We start from the raw sequence: 23,291 nt of genomic DNA on the forward strand, positions 1-23,291 counted from the left end.
TCTCCCACGACGTCTGACCCCATGGGATTCCCCTGGACATTGCCTCTGACCGTGGTCCCAGTTCACTTCTAAGGTGTGGCAGGCCTTCTGTAAGGAGATTGGGGCCACGGTCAGCCTCTCCTCCGGGTATCACCCCCAGACCAATGGGCAGGCATAGCGGGCCAATCAAGCCCTGGAGGCGGCTTTGCGTTGCCTTACCACCAGCAACCCCGCCTCCTGGAGCAAGTACCTGCCCTGGGTGGAGTACTCGCTCAACTCTATGGAGAGTTCGGCTACCGGTTTGTCCCCCTTCGAGTGTTCCCCCATCAGGAGTTGGGGGTGGCGGGCCCATCTCCACCGACGTCGGCGCTTTTGGAAGACTGCCCGGGCCGCTATGTGTCGAGCTACAGAGCGGCCCGGCGCAGCGCCAACCGGCGGAGAGTGCCGGCCCCAGCTTATCGACCTGGCCAGAGGATATGGCTCCTGGTCCGGGAGCTGCCTCTCCCTACCCTCAACCGGAAGCTGGCTCCCCGCTACGTCGGTCCCTACAACATCGACCGCATCGTCAACCCATCGGCGGTGCGTCTCCATCTCCCCACCTCACTCAAGATCCATCCCGTCTTCCATGTCTCGCGCCTCAAACCGGTAGCCTCCAGCCCCCTGTCTCCCCCTGTCCAAGCTCCTCCACCCCCCAGGGTCCTCGACGGTGGTGACATGGTGTTGGATGTCGACCGGCTGCTCGCCGTACGCCGCCGGGGGCGTGGGTACCATTACCTGGTGGACTGGGTTGGCTATGAGCCAGAGGACCGCGGCTGGGTTCCCCGGTCCTACCTGGCCAACCCCGCACTCCTGGAGGAGTTCTATCGGGCCCACCCCAACGCCATCGGACGGTCGCCCGGTGTCTCCCGTAGGAGGAGGAGGGGGGGTCCTGTTGTGGTTACACCGCCCCAAGTTGCTTCCCCGGCACGTTCAAGCCACTCCCCCAGCTCGGACGTGCCGGAAACATCCGAGCGCTCGGCTCGCGCTCTGAGGTGACGAGAGCTGCACTGCACCAGGTGTTTGCCATCATCCATCAGGCACACCTGTGCCAATCAGGCAGCCCTCTACAAGAAGTCTCCCAGAACACCACTCCGTGCTTCGACGTACTGAACCCTGCGACTCTCCCTCCGCGACTTCCACGGCTCCCCGCGTCTCCCTCGTCCCCAGCGACCTTACGTTTTTCCCCGGACCTCTCCTGCGATCTCCCCCCTTGTCCCTCTACCTGGACCCCTCCTTTCGGACTCGACTTCCTCGGACAACCCCTCTTGGATCACGGACTGGACTTTCTTGCCAGGTAGGTGCACGCACATTATTTCAACACCTCCTGGTCATTTTACATACCGCACCACACATAGGCTAAAAACACTCACACATAAGTTATACACGCAAACCACGGGACACCACACAGTTTATTCACACATCCCACTAACACTTTTTTGGATTTTGAAGTCATCCTGTGTCTGTCTGCCTTGGGTTTCGCCACACGGGTCGGGTTCTGGTGCGCGAGCATAACAGCGCGCATGAAATTATTGCGGATTGTCAACATGGACGGTTTTGATGACAGTAATGTTGACAAACCCTTGGGGGCCGAGGCGGCTGCGGACAGTGTTGTCACAATGGGGAAAAGGGAAATTAAAACTACCTATAAGGTTTTATGTGAAAGGTTGGAAAATGAAAGATCAGAGAAACTAAACAACGCTAAAAAGCTGAGACAAATGATTGAGGTATTCATGCAGGCTACTGATGCGAAAGGGGTACAAGGTGTGTTAGAGCCGTTTTGCTTGCATTTCTTTATTGTTATGCAATATGCCTCTGTATGAAACTGGGTTCTTTATGGCAGTTCCCTTTATTGCCCAGTAGGGTGCTCTACCTGTCAGAGCGGAAATGCCTTGTATGTGTATGGTCCTTGATGACATGCAGGTGTGTTTGTTACCGGCGCGGGCAAACAAGTTTTTGACTGTCTTGTCGTTCGTTGTGCACTTGTCAAGGCAGTGCCGTTTGCTTTGTATCTTTCATGCACTTGTGCATCGGATATTTTTGTGGTGTAAATAAATAATTGTGGAGTATTATTGCAACGGACCTTGTGGAAATTCAGTCATTGATCTGATAAGTGGCCTACTTCAACACGGACGCGTCAATTAGTAAGTTCTAGCCGGTTTCAGCGTCCTCATGGCTTGTAGGTTTATTGTTTTTTGTCACAAGTAAGTCAAGCCATTACACAAAGTCAAAAACTTTGCTCGGTGAGAACTTCGTTGAGGACATCGTTGGATGGTTTTCACGTTTGATCTGCGCCTTTGAACAAAAGGCAAGAGTGAACAAAGTAACGCTTTGTACACCTAAACTACACCATGCCTCGTATACATTTCGTGGCATGGCTGAAACGTATACATTCCAGACGTATAGAAAGTCCGTCGTATACATTTATATACGACGGATTTTCTTTTTTTCCCCCATTGTGCCAAGATTAAAGCATTTCTTGCACAAACATTCTACAGAATGATGCCGATCAGCTCGCCACACAAGTTGAGGGAAAGGCTGTCACGAGATCAATGGCAGAATTATAAAAACCTGCAAATCCGTGCCATAATCGGAGTAACCAAGTTAAATGGCAACGAACAAAAGCTTAGTTTGTTGCAAGGATGTCGTCCTATGATGTGACGTTTCACTAAAAGCAAAAATACTTGATGAATGCAGTAGAATAGCTATCCTATAGTTCTCAGCCAATTGTCTTTTTCTTGATGATTCATGATTTTTATGTGGCTTTCTGTTATTTGTTTTCCAGGTGTTCCACTCTAGAAAGTATTTTTTCAACGTTTGAAGTATGAAACAAGTCATGTTTTATTTTACAGTTAACAATTTTTGATTAATTGTACCTAAAATTGTCCCATGTGAGTAATTGTTTCTTTTTCTTCATTTTTGGTTATTGTAAAATTGGTCTTAAATTTCGTTCTGGGTTGCATGAAAGGGTCTTAAATCTAACTTGCCTTAAGCTGTAGGAACCCTGATTCAGTACCGTATAAACTGAATCAGGGCTTCTACAGCTGTTGTAATATGGAACAACAATTAGAAAAAAGTCTAAGGGTAAAACAGTAGCAAATAAAGATGCGATGTCCTTGGCAGCTTCCATAAGCTAATGTTACTGGGGTTGGATAGTGACAAGGCATTAAGTGGTCTGATGTCCTAACTGGTATTGGAGTACAAACCCCACAGGACTCTGGAGAACATCCAGGGTATGAAGGATGTGTGAAGCAGCAACCAGATGTGATTGGTTTCTAATTAGAGCATAATTTGGTTCAATACAGCATAATTCTACATTTTGTGTTTGTTTATTTTGATACAAAGTACGGCTTTTCACATCTTATTAGTGTACCATAAAATAAAGTGCGGCCAACGTGGGGTTCAAATAAAATGTGTGTATAGACGACCTTTCTTCTGTGTATAGTTCGGGAAAATGTACAATGATTATGAAATCAAAAGTTATCACCAAAAATAAAGGTTTTGGGCCACTGAGAAAACTTTATTCTCTTAAAAGAAAAATACAAATGAATACAATGATGGACATTTTGAAACACACCATGTTAAGCAGCAAAACTAAGTAAATCTTGTACTTATGCTCTCACCCATGACTGTGTAGTTTATGACTGAAAGGCACAATGGGAAAATAACCCATTTTACATGGATGCTATCAGTGACATCTAAACCACATATTTTATGTCAAAAAACACAATGGCAAAGTGACTGGTAAATTAACCAAAGAGTGAAAAATGACAATGGCTTATCTTTGAGAATCAGTTAAATCTCTGAATTGCCTCATCATGATAGAAATAAGAAAAAATACTTTTCATTTATCATGCATGACAGTTAAGTAACAATGAGGGAACAAAAGGTCAAATCCTTTTAATAAAGATCTTGCACTGCTTGGATGACTAATGCTTAATCGTTTTAATAAAGATCTACTAAAAGCCATTTCTAGTGTATGTAACGGTTTCCTCCTTTGCACTTTTCCACTCATTCCTGTGTGGGAGTGGGTGCCTCACTCTGTACATCCACGTCCTCATCACTGTCCAGGCCAGAGCGATTAAGGACACGTCTCATGTTGAAAGGCACATCCCCACGTCTAAAGAAATAACATAAAATCACACAGTTAGTGGTTTAAAAAAGGGGTATATGTAATAATTGTTTTCCCAAAGGGACCTAGGGACTAAATTGTCCCTAGTTATGAATGTGTGTGTGTGGGCCCTGTGTGATAGTTTGGTGGCCTGTCTAGGGTGTCTCCTCGCCTGCCACCCAATGACTGCTGGGATAGGCTCCAGCATCGCCGCGACCCGGAGAGTAGGATAAGTGGTTCGGAAAATGGATGATTTCCCAACGTTTAGTATAAATATTCAAGTAAAATTTTTTGCATTTAAATACAAAAGGAGGCAGACCAGCTGGATTAGTTGTCATTTGACGCCCCAACGGGGTCCTTCCTATAGTCCCCGGGTCCTATGTTCCCCGCTTTGTATGAGACCGGGGAATATCGGACCTTTTTGTATACAGAGGGCCCTATATTCCCCACTTTTCCCCAAAAGGGTCCTATGTTCCCCGGTCAGCAGGTTTGGCGCAAAAGTGAATTTTCAATAATGCATTATTTAGGGCAGATTATTAAGAAGACAATGAATCATACGATTTCTATTTTTATATCACAAAAACGAATTCACAAAGTCCAGGTTGGCTAAATTATGTGGAAACTTTCGACACTAAACAAATTTCAACTTATTAGGCTATAGCCTATATTTGGGCGCATAACCCACCCCGGTAGTTCTCTGATATTTATGCGTGAAATGTGTCACTTATCGAGGAAAATGCGCCTCGCCGAGGAGGTGAGCTGGCTCGTCTGTGTCTGAATCTAATATAGTAAGCCTATGTTCCTTGGGCATTTGTACCCGGGCATAGCTCAGTCGGTAGAGCTCTCGCCTATGGATCGCAAGGTCGTGAGTTCGATCCCGGGTGCCGCCAACTCAGCGTATGAGTAGCACATTGTGCGACAAGTGCTGGGAGCTGAGGATAGGTGTTGTGTTCCGTCCTCAGCTCCCAGAGTTCTAGCGCATTGTACCAGGGATAGACTCCTGCAAAAGCTGGCTGATATCGACAATAGGCCAATTCCGACCCACTTCTTCTATGTTCCCTAGAAAGCCGTCGTTCCCATCATAACCACACTAGCTTATTGGGAAAAGCATCTGACAGATATTAGATAGAAACCATCTGCTCAGTAAGGCCCTTTAAGCAACATAATAATAATGATGATAATAATAACAATATAGCCTTATATTAGAAATGCTAAAAATTGGATAATTGAAATATTAATAATTATAAAGTAGGCTAATATAGCATCTGCCTGGTCTCGTAAGATTCTAAGATGCTAATGAATACGCCTTTTTGACAAATATGAATGAAAGGCTAATCAACAACGCTAAAGCTGAATCACAAAACACATTGCTCGAAAAATAATTTATAAATAGCCAAATGCACACATTATTTCGAGTTTGGAAATATTTAAAACTTGTCGTGGATGTGTGGTCATCTGCACGCAAGTTTCCTGGCGTTCTAAACCACATGATCAAAATTCAATGTCTAAACCGCCCGCCAACTTGCAACAATTTGCAACAATCGGTTGTTATCGGCGATAACTCGTGGACTCACTGTCATGTGCTTACTAGCCTACAAGAAGACAAACAATGGCGATAGTTATGGATGGTGATCGAGGGGGCAAAGTGTTGGTACATGAGAACTTCAGATATCAGAAGCACCGCACCAATCAAGACACCATTAGATGGAGGTGCTGGAGGTGGAACTGTAGAGTGCCACTGATCACAAATAGATTTGAAGTGGAGGACGTGGATGCTAACATTATTGTGCACGATGTTGGGGAACACGTGCATCCCCCTGACGGAGAAATGGTGCACCGTGCAGAATTCCGACAGGGGGTGATTGCAGAAGTTGCGAGGGAGCCAACAGTCCCAATCAGAAGGATCTATAATGCGCAAAGGGTCCTGCAGCGTCGGCAATGTCAAATCCAGAGTTTTAGCCCCTCTTTGTTGAGTAGCCTAATGGACTAGGACTACTCAATTTGCTTTTTTGAAGAAAAAAGCCTTAACGTTAGGCTAAGTTAGGCCTTGGAGATTTGTGTTTTAGACCATGCCTTTTCTGGGGGGCTTCTGCCATAGACCAACCGTTTTTCAACCAAGCTTTTACTAGAAGCATTTTGTTATTAATAGCCTATTATCAGCTAGCCTATTACTATTGATAGTATTATGCCTGTAATTGTTATCAGGCCTCTTTTATAATTAGGCTATTATTATTATTATTAAAGAACATCAAAGGATGTAAGGTAGCACTCATCAAATGAAAAAAAAAAAAGACACTTCTCTATTTTACCATTTCATTGTTTGGCATCAGTCAATAACTTGGCCGGGTGGTCTTCTTCAGAAACCTTAATGACTGATGCCAAACAATAAAATGGTGAAATAGAGGACTGCCTCTGTTATTTTTTTAGCATTTGGTGAGTGTTACCTTACATCCTTTGATGTTCGTCTTTGATTCATGTTTTTGGTTTAGCACCTCCACAAGCCTTTAGTTTTTTGAGAAGCACATATTATTATTATTATTAGGCAATTAGCCTATTGTGTAAGGTAGGCGGCCCCCGTTGATGGATACTTTGTGCTGGTCCTAAATTCCCAAGTCCTGGTCTAAGTTCTCTGCCTAAAAAGTTCATCATTAAAGTCTTTTTGAAAGAAAGTCTTCCAAGTGATTTAATATGGAAAACAAACTGCAAAGTGGCTGAAGTGTCCAGTGCTGTGCAAATTGAACTTTGAGCGAAGGTGGAAATGGCTAGGTTATACTGGTAGGCGGGCCTACAGCAAGACAAACTTGCGTTGATTGCCGACTGTCCATGCTGAGCCGGAGAGCCAACTAACTAGGCCTACTGCAGTAAATATTGGTAAGAAATAACAATAAAGCAAATTACAGCCTCCTCTATAGGCCGAATTTGGATACGCACTCAAGGTGGCCTGCGATATACAACAGCCAACAATGGTAATACGGCCTAATTTAATCAGCGGAGGAATAGATTGTCGTAGCCTACATCTCAGCCATGACCCCAGTTTTTATTGTTTTGGACCCGTTAAGGAATTAATTTGCAAAAAGGGTTCTAAGTTCCCCGGTTTGTTCCTCGATTGGCAATAGCGGGGAACATAGGACCCTTTATTTGGAAAAAGGTCCTATGTTCCCCTGGAAACCGCGGGGAATATAGGACCCTTTTTCCAAAAGAGGGTTCTATGTTCCCCGGTGTCTCTATTGCAACGGGGATTATAGGACCTTTTTAGGGGAAAACGGGGAATATGGGACCCTTTTTTTTCGGGGACTATAGGCACGGCCCCCGCCCCAACCCCCAAAGGACTTGGCTTGCAAAGTACCACTCCATTAAAAAAAAAAGTTTTTTTTGTCCCCTAACGTGTCTGGCCTTAACTATACTGACTTGTATCGGCCAGTATATAGTTAAGGTACAAAGTTTGTCACTATAGAGCAGGGTTTTCACATTCCTCTTACTGGAGGAGCTTCTCTAAAATCTGAATACCCTGAAAAGTACCCTCAGCAAGCCAAGTTTGTACATCACAAATCCAAAAGCCATTCGTTGTCTAAAATGAAAATTTTGGGCGGGCAAAGAAACCTGAAACCTCCTGCCCAGAGGAGGCTCGTCAGTACAGAGCGCGAGTTTCATTAACATGGTGGAAGTTTTGCAGCAAACATTGTAGTTTGCAGTTTTTGGATGTAGTCTGGAACCGGGGGCTTCCTTCCAATATCGAAAAAAAAATCCCTGTGAAATGGTTGGCATTTATTTACAGACATCACATGCCTGCAAACCTGGGGGTGTAACGCCGTGTGTTTGGACCCAATTGCAGAGACGAGGCAGTTAAATACTAAGGCGCTTTACTTGCCTCCGGAAAACATACAATAACAAAAAAACCACTGCCAAACAGGGCAGGCAAAAATGCAAACACGAATTAACATAAAATACTAAACACACGAAACACAGAGGAGGCAGACGAGGGTCCAGGAGACACGGGCATCCGCAGACCGACGCTAAGCTTTTCCAAGACTCGACAGCGTCTGTTTGCAAAGCACCCAGTCAAATGGTCCCCAGCACAGGTGCACCTAATCACAGGCCAATCAAGGGCAGGTGCCACTCACACTGGCCGACAGGGAGATGCTACACCCGTTGGCTGCCGACCCTCTGGACAGCGATCGTGTCAGTACCCCCCTCCCAAGGACGGCACCTGACGTACCCCTGGCCCGGCCTGGGCCACGGCGCTGGAAATCGCGGATGCCCAGCATGTCCCGCAGGACATCATTGATGAGCGCCTGGAATACGACTGGGGCGTAAATGCAAACACGAATTAACGTAAAATACTAAACACACCACACACTCGCTCACACAGAGGAGGTAGACGAGGATTCAGGAGACACGGGCATCCGCAGACCGTCGCTAAGCTTTTCCAAGACTCGACAGCGTCTGTTTGCAAAGCATCCGGTCAAATGGTCCCCAGCACAGGTGCACCTAATCACAGGCCAATCAAGGGCAGGTGCCACTGACACTGGCCGACAGGGAGATGCCACACCCGTTGGCTGCCGACCCTCTGGCCAGCGATCGTGTCAGGGGGGACTTCGAATCTGCAGTGCTCATTTCATTGAGGAGTGTTTCCATAACCTAACGCCAAAGTCACTGTTTTCACAAGAAAGAAAGAGTTGAAGTCTGATGCTGTGCCAATTATTTATCCTTGGGACTGCGACAGCAAGTGGGAGTGATTATGTAAGTTATGTATTACTTTTGCACAACCAACAGTCAAATTAAATCTTTCTGCATGTAACATAGTATTTCTTTTGTGACTTATTAAGTAGCATTAACTACAATAGCTTTTTGCTTTCTGCTGCTAGTTGTTTAAGAAATAGAACGGAAACCAAAATGTCGTCTAAACTGGTTCCAGATCTAAATGATGATTTAACAATACAATTTTTAGAGTAGAAGAAGAGCAGCTTAAAGGTGCATATGCAAGAGCTGTCAATGAGGCAGAACTAGAAGAAGAGGTTTCTAAATCCAACCATGCAGGTGATGAAGGGGAGTACTCATACTGAGTCCAATACCGTAATAATCTAAAATTTGGCAAAGCCAAGCCTCCCAAAGATTTTGGCCTTTGTAATAAAGTTCTACCAAGCCTAGGGACGTTTTTTGTTTGTTCCAGATTTAACTCTGACACCAAGCTGTCAATTTTGCGAAAATATGATTGTGTAAGAACAATACGTAAACACTGAAAAAGGTATGATAATTTTGGTAGAGAGATCATCTTTACTGAATCAACCCTAACCCATGCAGCTAGAGACAATGGCAATAATGACCAGCGTTCAACGTCTTTATGCAGTTTGCTCAATAAAGGAGAAAAATTCGATTTAAAATAAGTTCTCAAATTTATCTGTGAAATGAATACCAAGGTATGTGAAGTGGAATGGCGCAATCTTAAAAGGCAAAGTGTGCAAGGGAAAGTTACAAGCTTCTACATTCAGAGGGGAACAGCTCGCTTTTATCAAAGTTAAGTTTATAACCTGATATTCTACCGAATGAACTAAAAATTTCAAGCGCAGCTGGAATAGACACAGCAATATTAGATACATATAAAAGTAAATCATCTGCATAGAAGGGAGGTTTTCTGTTTGACACCAAATCCAGTAACACCAGTTATAAGAGGGTTTGATCTAAGAGCAATGGCCAATGGTTCAACTGCAATCGCAAATAGTAATGGGCTCAAATTGCAGCCTTGACAAGTAGAGCACAAAAGAGGAAGGTAGTCAGAGTGGGTGTTGTTAGTTCTGACTGAGGCTGTGGGTGAGGTATATAGCAATTTCACCCAATTAATAAAAGTTTTACCCAAGCCAGAGTACTGAAGAGATAGCCCCACTCAATCCGGTCAAAGGTCTTCTCTGCATCAAGTGAGATCACAGCCTCTGGCATTGATGAAGTAGAGGGGTTACATACATTGGGAAAGCGTCTATAATATTGAAAAAGGACTCTGTTTTGAATAAAACCAGTCTGGTCTGGGGAAATAATAGATGGTAATACAGATTCTAAACGCATCACTAATAATTTGGAGAGAAGTTTCAAATCAACTGACAGTAAATTTATTGGACAGTAACGCCCCACATAAGAGAGGGTCTTTGTTCTTTTTTAAGATTAGAGACATTGAGGCCTGAGTATGTGTATGCGTCAATTTAAGAGTGTGGAAGGATTCATTATACATGTGAATAAGAATTGGTGCTAATTTATCGGAAAAACTTCCTATAAAATTCAATTAGGTAGCCATCAGGACCTGGGCATTTACCTGCCTGCAGAGTGTGAGCAGCCTTTTCAAGCTTCTTTATAGGCTTGTCCAGTCTCACAGCTAAGTCACTGATGAATATCAAGCGAATCGAAAAAACTGACGAGCAGATGGATCATTGGATTGCTCAGTAGAATAAAGAGAAGTATAAAACTGTTTGCTCATTAATTTGTTTGGGATCCGTGGTTATGCTTGTTGGAGTTTGAATTGATGCTTGTTTTAATTGATGGGCTAATAGTTTATGTGCTTTATCTCCATATTCGCAGTAAGTACGTCTGGATTTGAACAATAATTCTTCAGTGTGGGTGGTAGAGCATCAAATTCTGCTTGCAATAAAAGGCATTATTTATATAAATCTGGCGGTGGAGCAACAATTATGTCATCGACCTATGCAATCTGTTTGGTTAAATTTGCCAGTCTCCGTCTGATTTTGGTCTCATGAGTACAGTACGAAATAATTTCTCCCCTTAGATAAGCCTTCAATATCTCTCTAAAGTCAATTTGCCGGGAAATAAAAGCGACAAAATCTTCATTTGAAAATAAAGAAATATTCAAATGCCAGGGTGGTCGGGTGTTATCACATCCGCTAATTTCTAATTCCATTAGAACTGGAGCATGATCTGATAAAACAATAGCATTATATGAACAGGACAATACTGGTGGGATGAGCCGATTGTCAAGTAAAAAGTAATCAATACGCGTAAAGGTATGATGAACGTGAGAAAAAATGAGTACGTCCTACCAGATGGATTAAAAAAAGCTCAGGGATCTGAGCGAGCATTCTTTGGTAAAAGATTGAATGGTTTTAGCTGAGCTTGAAGGTACTGCGTTTTTGGTTGATGAGCGATCCAGATGGATTAAGCCAGCAATTGAAATCCCCACCTAAAATAAGATGATGTGTGGACAGGTCGGGTATTGAGGAGAACACTGATCTAAAAAAGAAACTATTGTCCCAGTTAGGGCCATAGACATTAAACAGAATCACCGAATCTAACAGGTGATTCTGTGTTACAAACACAAATCTACCATTTGGTTCAGAAGAGACATCTGAGCAAATAAAATTAATTGACTTATGAATTAAAATTGCCACACCTCTAGATTTGCTTTGAAATGATGAGTGATACACTTATCCGACCCACCTCCTCCGCAACCTGGTATGATCTGATAATTTAAGGTGGGTTTCCTGAAGGAAAGCAATATGGACTCCCAGATGTTGAAGATGCCCAAGAACTTTACTGCGTTTAATTGGCTGGTTTAAGCCTTTACAGTTCCAACTGGAAAATTTTACCACTGCTCCAAACTGCTGTGAAACCTTAGGTTGGTTCATAAACTGTTGCTGGGTGTGAAATGAATAGTAACATTGTAAAAGATGCCCTGAGAAAGATTTTAAAATGCGGTGACCAGGCTATAGACACAGCAATACAAACATCACACAAAAGAGACTGTAAACATACCCGCCCCCTCCCACCCCTGCTGATGCGTCCTCCCAAACCAGACACGCGCATACCCCACTAACACTGATACACATTAACACACACCTGAAGTCATACCTCTTCTGGGGTCGAGTGACAAAATAATAGTAAATTATAACACTGTTAAAATAGTGCAGTATTTACATGAACTATGTTAAACAGTGGACACAAATTGTGAACTTGCCGTTCCCCTTATACAAGGGCTGTCGGAGAAACCGCTTTTTTAAGGGTACTGTTTATGAAGGTCGAGGCGATGGCCGGGTCTTCAAACGTATGTGTGGTACCGTTCGGCAAAGTGATTGTCAGAATTGCAGGAAACATCAACCCAAACTTAACACCAGGGCAGGCACGCAGTTCGCATTTCACGCCTCCAAATGCAACTCTTTTATATGAAACAGCGACGGTTTAATCAGGGAAAATGAAGAACCTCTTGCCATGAAAGAGCAGGGGGAGTCCCGGGCGATTTCGTTGGCTCGACGTAAAGTTTCTTTCCGGACGTGGAAGAAATTGACCCTGATGATAAATGGACAAGGTGCCCCCCCCCCTTAACCCGTAGGGTGCGATGAGCTCTGTTGAGTAGAGGGTAGAGGCTCCTCATCCAGGCTTCTTAAGTCTTTCAATAGCCGGCCAGTGAATTCCGTTGGACGCGATCCCTCCGAACCTTCGGGGATTCCCACCAATCGAAGGTTGTTTCTCTTCGACCTCCCCTCCAAATCTTCACATTTGTCTGTCAGTGATTTCATTCACTGACATTTGTCTGTCAGTGAATCCACTCTTAATGTGCCTTGAGCACATTAATAGTGGATTTGAGTGAGGAGAGGTGGTCGCTCGACGCACGCTTTGGTGAGCATTGGAAAAAAATTGTAGGGGGAGTAGCAAACAACAGTTTTGCGAAAAATTCAAAATTGCGGAAAATGTCATCAGAATTTGGCTTGGCTCATGGAGGGAGACGAGACTTCAACCAAGAAATCCAGGGAAAAACGAATTTATTGTTTTTTGCAGATGAGTTACTGAGCAAATCTGCCAAGTTTCTGGCCTGTAGCTGTTATAGTTTCTGATGTACATATAATTTTAGGGCATCATTTATAATGATGATAATAGTAAAAATAAAAATGAAAAATAAAATAAAAATCTGAACAAAGAAAAAATAATGCTTGGACCCCTAAATATAGCTGCAAGCAGCCTTATTGGGGTCCAAACACCTTGTGAGCAATTATGTATAAACGTGATGTGGACCATGTGTGCAAGTATGATCCATTCCTGAAACTTTTAAAATAAAAGTGTAATAGGGGATGCCCCCATGGTCGAATGCTTACAAGCGTATACCACATCGTCGCAACCATCACCAGCTCAATTCCAGCTGGTAACCTTTGTTGCATGTAATACCCCTCTCTCTCTCGTCATTTGCTGCATGCCTATTCACTGTCACTGTCTAAAAAAACAAACAAAATCAAAATGTAGCCCCGTCTAAAAATCTGACATTTCAGACAAATATATATGACTTAAAGTTTAAAAAGTATTTCATTAAAATCAGTTAAGATGAATGTTTAAACAGTTCATGTGAATAAAAAAAAGAAAATAAAAGCAATATAGGCTGATAAATGTCATTGTGTTACGTTCATTGTAGTGTCAATAAAGTTGATTGAAACTTAAATAGTTTGTTTGGCTATACAAATCAAGGGAAAAACGTGGACAGTTCACAAACTAACTTTTGGCAGTATTTGGTTGTCTGTCATGATATTTTGTTAATTGCATTGGTTGTTGCCAACTTAAAAGCCAATCAGAATGGCGGAGGGGCGGAAAACTCAAGTTGAAGCCGTAGGTCCGATTCAGGGGGTTAGTCAGACGACAAGCAGACATCTATGTGAAGGACGTACTGAAAACACCAAGAGAGAGGGCGGAGCGTAATGTACTTTACCCGGTGAATGCAGAGTTTTCCAATGTGTAAAGGACGTGTACAATCTGCCGAAGGTAAATATCTCAGTATATGTGTTTTGTATCCCTCTGTAACGTTGCTATATCTGAGTAAAGAATTGTCATGCTAGTCCCGATTATCCTGTGTTTGCTGTAGTAGCAGCTCATGTTACTGTGTGTTAGCATATATTGATGATAGCAACCCGCTAAAGCTTAACTGAACTCAGTATGAAAAGTAATGAGTTTCATGACGAGTACAGTGACTGAGAAAAAAAAAAGTCATGTACACTCATTAGACCGAGAGGATCAGAAAGTACTCCTTGGACCTTAAAGACAAGTAGATGTCTTCCACTCAGCTTTTCCCTTCATCCGGACATGTTGACGATTTCCCGCCTGTGTTTCACTCGTGGTTTTCATCGCCTTTGACTCGCTTCATTTGTCAGCCATCACCCTAGTTCCAACTCATGGCCTGTGAGTAACAATAACCAATGCCCCTGCTATTTTATTTTGCTGCTTGACATAGTCAAGTGAAACGGCCATTTATTTTTGGTCACCGCTCCCAAGCATCGACTCAGGCCTGCAACGTTTTATTTTGAAAAAAGAGACATTACTTTTGTTTTTTTTGGCAGCATTGAGGGTGTGTGTGGGCCCTTTGGACAGGAGGTATATAGGTAACGAAATAAGAAAAGTGTTTAAAGTCAAATGGAATTTAATTAGAAAGCCCATTATCAAAAGGTCAATACAGTTAAGTGATGTGAGGTATCTTGTCCTTTGAATAATTGTTATTTTTATTATTGATGATTTAGATATTTGTTTTTACATTTACTAAATTCATAATTTGCATTTAAAGTATTGTGTGTGTGTCATGTTTACATTTCATGAAGGTGTATTTTGGGTTAGAAGTGTAAATAGTGATTAAAGAAATTGTTCATTAGGGAACAAATACTTTAAAACATAATTCTTAGTAGGATTAAACAAAAGTAGCATATCTATATTCCTGCTAAGTGGAGGCACCATCGCCAATTAAAATTTATTTTTGTATAAAAGAAAAAGGGTTAGCTTAGGAATTTCATTTATTGTGCACAGGTTAGCACGGCAGCCATTTGTTAAAAGTACCCAGGGCCCCGCCCATCGTACTACAAACCCCAGTTATACAGTGAAAATTATATAGCTACGTGGGACGGGTGTTACAAAAAACAAAAACAAAAGAACTGAAAAAAAATCAGAGTAATGAGATAGTTATAGTTGAAGTGAATGGGGCTTCACATAATTCATTGCATTTCAGCACATCATCACGGTGAGGCTATTGATTGAATCTTGGATTGATCTTTAAGCAATACTGAGCATTTTGAAATTGGAATGGAGTTTTTACTGCGTAGACTGACTGACATATGACTAAGATGGATGTAATTTAAAGTAATTGTGTTGCTATAGCGCCACCTATTGGAAAATACCACCCCATTCTGCATGGTAGCTCAGAGTGCTATATAATTGTGCAAATGTGACAAATTTGGATGAGATAGCAACCTGCATTAGCCATGGATCTGTTTGTGTAATTTCCCTCAGTTACAAACTTTGACAGCCAATTATAGAAAAACCGTATATGTCAAAAATCAAAATTTTATCTTTGGTGAGGATTGGGCCAAATTTATAGAAGTGATTTTTTTTGATAATTTGAAAAAGGTAGACCATTGAGGAAATGGAAATGGATGTGGCCCTCATAAATAGATGTGGAATGAACCAAGGAATGCAGAAAAAAAAGTTTTTAAGTTAGCATTTTGAAATTTGGTTGGAGTTTGTAATCTATACTATGACTGGAACACAAATATAATAGATGTCTACAGGGATTTGAAGGTGTGATATTTTTAGAGCATAAATTATAGGTGAAATTACCACCAAATGTTGCACAGTATCTCAGAGTTTTGTTCTGCACATATTTACCAACTTCAGTTAAGACTGCACAAAGTCTTGCGGAGTTATGGTAACAATTGTAACAATGGGCCTCACCAACAGGATTTGAAAGTCCAGTAAACCAAAATGGAGTCAAATATAAATAAAAAATGGATTACTTATTCCGTGATGGTCCAATGAGGCCGTGAGCCAAATTTGGTGAAGACTGAAGAAATAGAAAAAAAAAGTTTGACTAATTTTCAAAACTGCAGACAATTTGTTTCGCCAGACATGCCGTGTCCTAAACTGATGGATGCACCATCAGGACTTTGTTTTGTTTCTATGATTTGTAGTGATCAAGTAATTGCCTTTCGAATTTCAGTAGGTACGGAAATTGCAGGAAAGTAGAGATGGACAATTTCTCTCATTGACTACATGAACACACATGTCATTTATTCTTCTGTACAAAATCACCACCTAAAAAACATGGCGCTGCTCCAGCCATCCTAGTCCTTGCTCCGCCCTCTAAACCCAGAAACCCTTTCTTAAAGGGCCCGTGTCTACCAATTATGGTGAATTGTGCCCAGTCCGCTACATACGTTCCCCAGAATTCAACATGATAAAAAAAAGTCAACGTGGAGGGGGGAGGATGGCCCGGCTGCAACAGCTTTGCCAAATAGGTGCGGAGGCAGGGGTGCCTACTGGAGGGGCCTTAAAGACCCTGCAGCGGCATGAGGGTAGGGCGGGTGGTGGAGGAACCTTAGGGGCCTTGTTGGGGGGGTGGGGGTAGGGTAGGAGGGTGCCCCGACATGGGGGCTGGGCATGCCCAACAGGTCGGTCCAATTGAGCTGATCTACTGAAATGCGCTCTGGCTTGCTGCTGACTTCCACGACAAAGTGCTTCTTTCCGGTCTCCAGGACACGGAACGGCCCGCCGTAGTGAGGCTGCAGGGGTCCACGGTGGGTGTTGTGGAGAATGAAAACATAGTCCGCCGACTGCAGACTTGTGGGGATGTGAGAGTGTGGGAGGCTGTGTTGCGAAGTGGGGACCGGTGCAAAAGCTCTGGTGTTATCCAGGAGCATGGTCCGTTGATGGGCTGCAGACCAGGGAGCTGTGATGTTGGAGACGAAATCCCCTGAGATGGGTCTCAGGGGATTTCGTCTCTAGCACCACAGTGGCTGTCTGTAAACCAGTTCAGCGGACGAGGACTGGAGGTCCTCCTTAGGGGCAGTCCTGAGGTGCAGCATGATCCACGGGAGCCTGTCAACTCAGCTGCTATCCTTGAGGCTGGCCCGAAGAGCGGCCTTCATAGAGCGATGAAAACCGCTCGCACAACCCATTGGCCTGCAGGTGGTACGTGGTGGTGTGGTGGAGCTTCACCCCTATGCTCTCCAAGGAGAGGTCAGATGGGGTACCGAACCAGGCGACCCAGGTCCTGATGGACACCTGGGTTACGTCGGTGGACGTCATTGATGACAGTGGGACGGCTTCTGGCCATCGAGTGGTCTTGTCCACCATGGTAAGGAGGTGAGTAAAACCGTGGGAGGGGGGCAGGGGGCCCACTATGTCCACGTTTACGTGGTTGACCCCTCCTTTCGGGCACTAGGAACTGTGCTGGGGGGCGGCGGTGCACTTTAGAGTGCTGACACTCCACGCAGGTGTCAGCCCAGTCTCTCACATCTTTTTTGAGCCCATGCCAGATGAACTTTGCTGCCACTAGTCTTTGACATGGCTTTTCGCCTGGGTGGGACAGACCATGGACAGCGTCGAAAACATGCCGCCTCCAGCCAGTGGGAATGACGGGCTGGGGCCGATCCGTGTAGACGTCGCACAGACGTCTTTGCAAGCCACGTCCCCTAACTGCAGCCCTGGGACAGCCGTCCTGAAAGCCTGCACATCTGGGTTGGCGGCCTGGTCAGCTGTCATGTGGGCATAGTCAAGACCCAAGTGGATGGCCCCCACAATGGCAGGTTGATTTTGCCAGCAACATGCTGTACATGTGTGGTGAATTCCGAGATGTAGGAGAGCTGTCGTTGCTGGCGGGTGGGCTGCGGCTCAGCCACCTTGGCTATGGCAAAGGCCAGTGGTTTGTGGTCCACAAATGCTGTGAAGTGGCAAGCGTCCAGCAGGGAATGGAAATGTCGAACGGCGAGGTAGAGAGCGAGGAGCTCCCAATTGAAGGTGCTATACTTCCGTTCACTGTGGTGTATCTGTCGGCTGAAGAAAGCGAGCGGCTGCCAACCGCTGCTCACCCACTGCTCGTGCACCACCCCGACTGCATAGTCCAAAGCGTCTGTAGTAATAGCAATCAGAGCCTTGGGTGACAGGTGCGCCAGCATTGTTGCATCAGCCAGAGCAGCCTTAGTGTCCACAAATGCCTTGCCCCTCTCTGCAAACCAGTCCACAGTGTGTTTGGTGGCCATGCCTTTCAGGGCCTCATACAGGGGTCGCATGAGTTGAACAAGCTTGGGTGATAAAGCAGTGGTAAAAGTTCACCATGCCGAGCTACTCCTGTATGGACTTGACTGTGAGCGGTCGCGGTAAGTTCAGGATGGCGTCCACCTTTGATGGGCGGGGTACCGCCCCGTCCTTGGTGACTCAGTGTCTGAGGAAGTTGATGGTTGTCAGCCCCAACTGGCATTTGGCTGGATTGATGATCCGCCCGTGCTGGCTGAGCTGCTTGAAAGAGTCCGGAGGTGGGACAGGTGTTCCGCTTTGGAGGTGCTGACGACGAGGACATCGGGGTCACCAGTGTGGAAATTGCAGGAAAGTAGAGACGCACAATTTCTCTCATTGACTACACGAATACGTGTATCATTTATTCTTCCATACAAAATCACCATCTAAACAACATGGCACTGCTCCAACCATCCGAGTCCTCGCTCCGCCCTCTCAACCCGGAAACCCTTTCTTAAAGAGCTCGTGTCTACCAATTATGGTGAATTGTGCCCAGTCCGCTACAAAGTCTGCTTTACCACCCCTTATGGGTGAAATAGTGCCATTTGTTTTTCAAGCAAAAAGAATAGGGATCCAAGTACCCAGTGCTTGGATCCCTAAAAAGTTGAAGGGGTTACAATGTAAGAAGTACAATATAGGTTTGAGTAAAATGGATTTGAGCTCAAAATACCTATTACACAAAACAGGCAAGATTCTATTTCTGATAGAAATTACTTTTACCTTGATGTTCTATCTGTTTGTGTATAATAATGGCACAAAACAGGAGTGGCATTACACAGTGTATAGACACACTGCCTTAAGTCTTTCATCAGTTAACTGGGCTTTTTCATAGTAAAACTGTATTTACCCAAAGGAGGGCACTCTGGATGTGTACCAAAAGTGTTTTAAGACTTTATTGTAGGTCATATCAGAGGACTCTACCTGAGCTTGCCCTTCAGACTGCTGACTTCACGGTTCATGGCATCTGCTGACTCCGTAGCATCATCCAGCTCTCTCTGCAGCTTCCTGCGGTAGGCATTAGTTCGGGTCACTTCCTCCTCAGCCTCTTCCAACTGACGCTTCAGCTGGCGCATGCGGTAGTTCATCTTATCTGCCTGCAGACACATTTCACAATTTTCAATGTTTTTCTTTTTTCATGGATGCACCAACAATACAGCAAATATCAATGATACAAATCTAGAAAATATTATTCCATCATCTTTTTCTCACCGCTAAATTCTACCAATCTGAAAAAAAGAACTTAAGGGCTGCCCACAAGCCTTGGTCTATTTTTGTTTTAAATCAAATGGGAGGATGAATGGTGAGGTCTACCTGGTCTTTGTATTGCTCTGTGTTGCGCCTCTCATCATCCACCTGCAGCATCACTTCCTTCAGCCTCTTCTCCGTCCGCCTGGCCAGTCTGGAGGCCTGCTGACGCTCCCTAAAAAGTAGAACAAGAAAGTGCAACGTAGGAGTTTTTCAAAGTACAAAAGCCCCCCAAATTCGAAAAAAGTAAGTAAATAAGTAGTTTACTTATATGGCACCTTTAGACAGTCACAAAGTGATTCACAATGAAAGAAAAAAAAGTATACAATAAATGAACAAATAAAGATTCAAAAGATGAATGAGACTTCACGAGCAAAACAATAACAAGCAATGCACAAATTAAACAAAGACTGAAGTATCCAGATCCTCCATTAGTTTATAAAACTCAAATTCAATCCTGTGTGGTCCTGCCATCACATGGAGAGGATCCATTGACTGGGGACCCTGAATCCTGTTTTTCCTTGCTTTCCATATTGATAGTTTTGCTGTTCCTGACAAATTGAGAAGGATAATCACTTTTATCCTCCTGGCCTCATACCTGAGACCAAAAATAAAAATCTCAAAATTAAACCTTTTCCCTAAACCATAACACTAACTTTCTGTCAAAATAAAACCCTCAACCTATGACACTGAACAACATTTCAAGTTAAAGTTAAATGTATTGACTCATATATATATATAAAAGTACCATGTACTTTCCAATGCAATGAAATGCATATGCCCTGGCTCTTCAGCCCTTAAAACCCTGGACAGGCCGCCAGACCATCACAGGGCTGACACTTTCACACCTAGGGACAATTTCAGTATTGTCGATTCACCTGACCTTTGGACTGTGGGAGGAAATCAGAGCACGTGAAGGAAACCCACGCAGACATGGTGAGATGACGCAAACTCCACACAGAGGACGACCTGGGATGACCCCCAAGGTTGGAAAACCCCGGGGTTCAAAACCAATGAAAGTTATTGAAGGCACCTACTGTTTATTATTCTAATTGCCTGGGGGTAAAAACTGTCTTTGAGCTGGCTGGTCCAAGCTCTAATGCTCTCAGGAGTGAAAATAGACCATGTCTAACGGGTGGTGTAACTGTCCTGAAGCTGTGGCAGTGCTGTTCTTATGATCTTTGCAGGCGTTTTTACTATCCATCTCAGTTGTTAGTGGTCCTGTTCAGTTAGCTTGCCAAACCACACCAGAATGCTTCCAGAGAGGATGCTCTCTACTGAGCTCAAAGAAACAGGTTTGTAGTCATTAAGACAGGTGATTTTTCTGGGTATGGGTACAAAAGGAATCTAGTGGTCACTATGCACAAACACATTGTAATGACTGACTTGACTCTTTAAAGTGTAAAAAAACCAAAACTGCTTTCCTTTGAATCTTTCTTCATGCTTGTCAACTTGACTTTCCTGACTTATCAGTCAGCAGATACTACAGCTGTAGTACCTTTGGTACTCACTTTGACTCTATGTCAAGCTGCTCTTCCAGCTGAGCTATCTTGGCCTCCAAGGCTGCAATGGAGGCTTTATATTTGGATTTGACAGTTCCTTCAAGCTCCTGTAGCTTCAGCTTCAGCTCCTTGTTTTGGCGGTCCAGTTGGGAACGTGCCCCCTCCAGTCGTTGAGAATTACTGCGCTCTGCAGACATCTCTGTCGTAAGCTGCTCAATCTGAATTTAAAGACATACAGATGGAGAGGTGAGAGGCATTACTTGAGAACACTGGTTCTCAATCCAGTCCTGTGGTATCACCATTAATGCTGGTTTTCTATTCTGCCAGGGAGTTAATTACATTCATCTCTTGTTCCAGGTCTAAAACCTCCTTGACTTAACGGTCAAACAAGGTGAATGAAATTAACTGACTGGCAGAATGGAAAACCAAGAGTACTAGGGATCCCCGAGAACCATTGTTCTAGAACGACAGTTACTAAACTGGGGGTAGGGCCATTAAGCATTACCATTGTCTTCACATCACAGGACCACTGTTTAAATGAAGAAAAAAAAATCAGTCCCAGACTGGAGACTTGTAAGACTTTATCTTTATGTTTATTAAGTGTGTTACACCTTGAAAGTCATTAATTTTCCATCATACATATTCACCTGTGAGGGGACAGTACAATTTAATATAAATTTAACCTTTTGAAGGTCATGGCTTGAACCTTGACCTTTACCTTTAGGTAACCAGATGTTTGCAGGAAAATTGTCACGACATTCCCTGCACTCCTGGTGAAATCCATGAGGACTCAACCTTCAGCTGACAGAGCTAACGGTTAATCGGAGCTAACTTTATTTTCCGTGATCATCTATCAACCGGTTTAATATTACTACACCTTGTGAGGACTGCCTAAAAGCAAAAAATGACATTACTAACCTCAAGGCTGATCCTATGGCTCTCAGATGAACTGCAAAATAATGACTCTTTTATCCGATTTTATTGACTGTCCAAAACGCTATGAGTCATGAATTCAGCCTTCTCTAAGTCCATCTTCTCTGACTTTTCATCTTGTTTCCGGCCCTCCTCTTGCTCCATTCTGAGCTCACACGCTACCTGGTCAGAGTTGGTTGTCAGACGTGGCAAGATGGAAAGACCCTGAGCTACCTCATCTCCGCCCATGAACCTCTTACATCATTTTGCCACGTTCCCGCCTGATGGCATGGCTCACATGGCCAATGATGTTCTCGTGGCTGATGTTGCCTCTTCCCACATTGTACTGGTCCCTGCTTCAGCTGGGACTAGTCCTGCTGCAACGGCTACCCCGGCTGCTGTGGTGGCTGACCTACCTTCCACTGTTGCTGCCACCGGTGGCAAAGAAGAAGTGGGATAGTCAGAGAGATGAAGAAAGTAGACAGGAGTACAAGGAGATGTAGCGTAAAGTGAAGAGAGAGGTGGCAAAGGCAAAAGAAAAGGTGTATGGTGAGTTGTATGAGAGGTTAGACACTAAGGAAGTATAAAAGGACTTGTACTGATTGGCTTGACAGAGGGACCGAGCTGGGAAGGATGTGGAGCAGGTAGGTGATCAAGGATAAAGATGGAAATGTGCTGACAAGTGAGGAGAGTATGTTGAGAAGGTGGAAGGAGTACTTTTAGGGACTGAGTAATTGCAAAAATAAGAGAGAGAGAAGGTTGGATGATGTGGGGATAGTGAATCAGGAAGTGTGGTGGCTTAGCAAGGAGGAAGTGAAGGCAGCTATAAAGAGGATGAGTGGAAAAGCAGTTGGTCCAGATGACATACCTGTAGAGACATGGCAATATTTAGGAGAGATGGCAGTGGAGTTTTTAACTAGATTGTTTAACACAATCTTGGAAAGTGAGAGGATGCCCGAGGAGTGGAGAAGAAGTATACTGGTACCAATTTTCAAGACTAAGGGCGATGTGCAGAACTGTAGCAACTACAGAGGAATAAAGTTGATCAGCCACAGTATGAAGATATGGGGAAGAGTAATAGAAGCTGGTTAACAACCGGGATTTACCCCCTACCGAAAATGACCATGGGAGGTCAAAATGCCTGCCGGTTTTTAGACCCTATTCTGTAAAGATAAATGCCCAACTGGGATATTAATGCATTGCAACAACACAATTTACGTTTTAACAACTATAATACTATTTTTAAACAATCTAAACTTCAGAGAGACATGGTCAAACTTGAAAAGCAACATTGAAAAAGTGAAAATATTACCTGAAAAACAAAACAGAAACCACATATTGCTAATGTAACAAATGTAACAAGGCCTATAAAAAGGGAAATGTAAAAATAGAACTGAAAATAATAATTGAAACAATGACCATTGTCAAGATGGGACTGAGATATTAACACATTGCATATGTTAGCATGTCTGTTA

At 43.7% G+C, this 23,291-nt stretch overlaps 1 protein-coding gene across 2 annotated transcripts in view; it reads right to left on the minus strand.

The window, feature by feature from the left end:
* Window positions 1-3,656: 3,656 nt before the first annotated feature.
* The window catches only part of LOC130112542 (myosin-9-like), a 204,522-nt gene continuing 184,887 nt past the window's right edge, over window positions 3,657-23,291 (minus strand). For both annotated transcript variants that reach the window (XM_056279957.1, XM_056279956.1), the window contains 4 exons: window positions 20,914-21,122; window positions 19,469-19,577; window positions 19,079-19,251; window positions 3,657-4,135 (listed from right to left, as the gene is read on the minus strand). In XM_056279957.1, the coding sequence (XP_056135932.1) occupies window positions 4,027-4,135; window positions 19,079-19,251; window positions 19,469-19,577; window positions 20,914-21,122 (600 nt within the window). In that variant the 3' untranslated portion in view covers window positions 3,657-4,026. The remainder of the gene's footprint in view (window positions 4,136-19,078; window positions 19,252-19,468; window positions 19,578-20,913; window positions 21,123-23,291) is intronic.

This window comes from Lampris incognitus, chromosome 5, assembly GCF_029633865.1.
Source record: "Lampris incognitus isolate fLamInc1 chromosome 5, fLamInc1.hap2, whole genome shotgun sequence".
Taxonomy (NCBI): domain Eukaryota; kingdom Metazoa; phylum Chordata; class Actinopteri; order Lampriformes; family Lampridae; genus Lampris; species Lampris incognitus.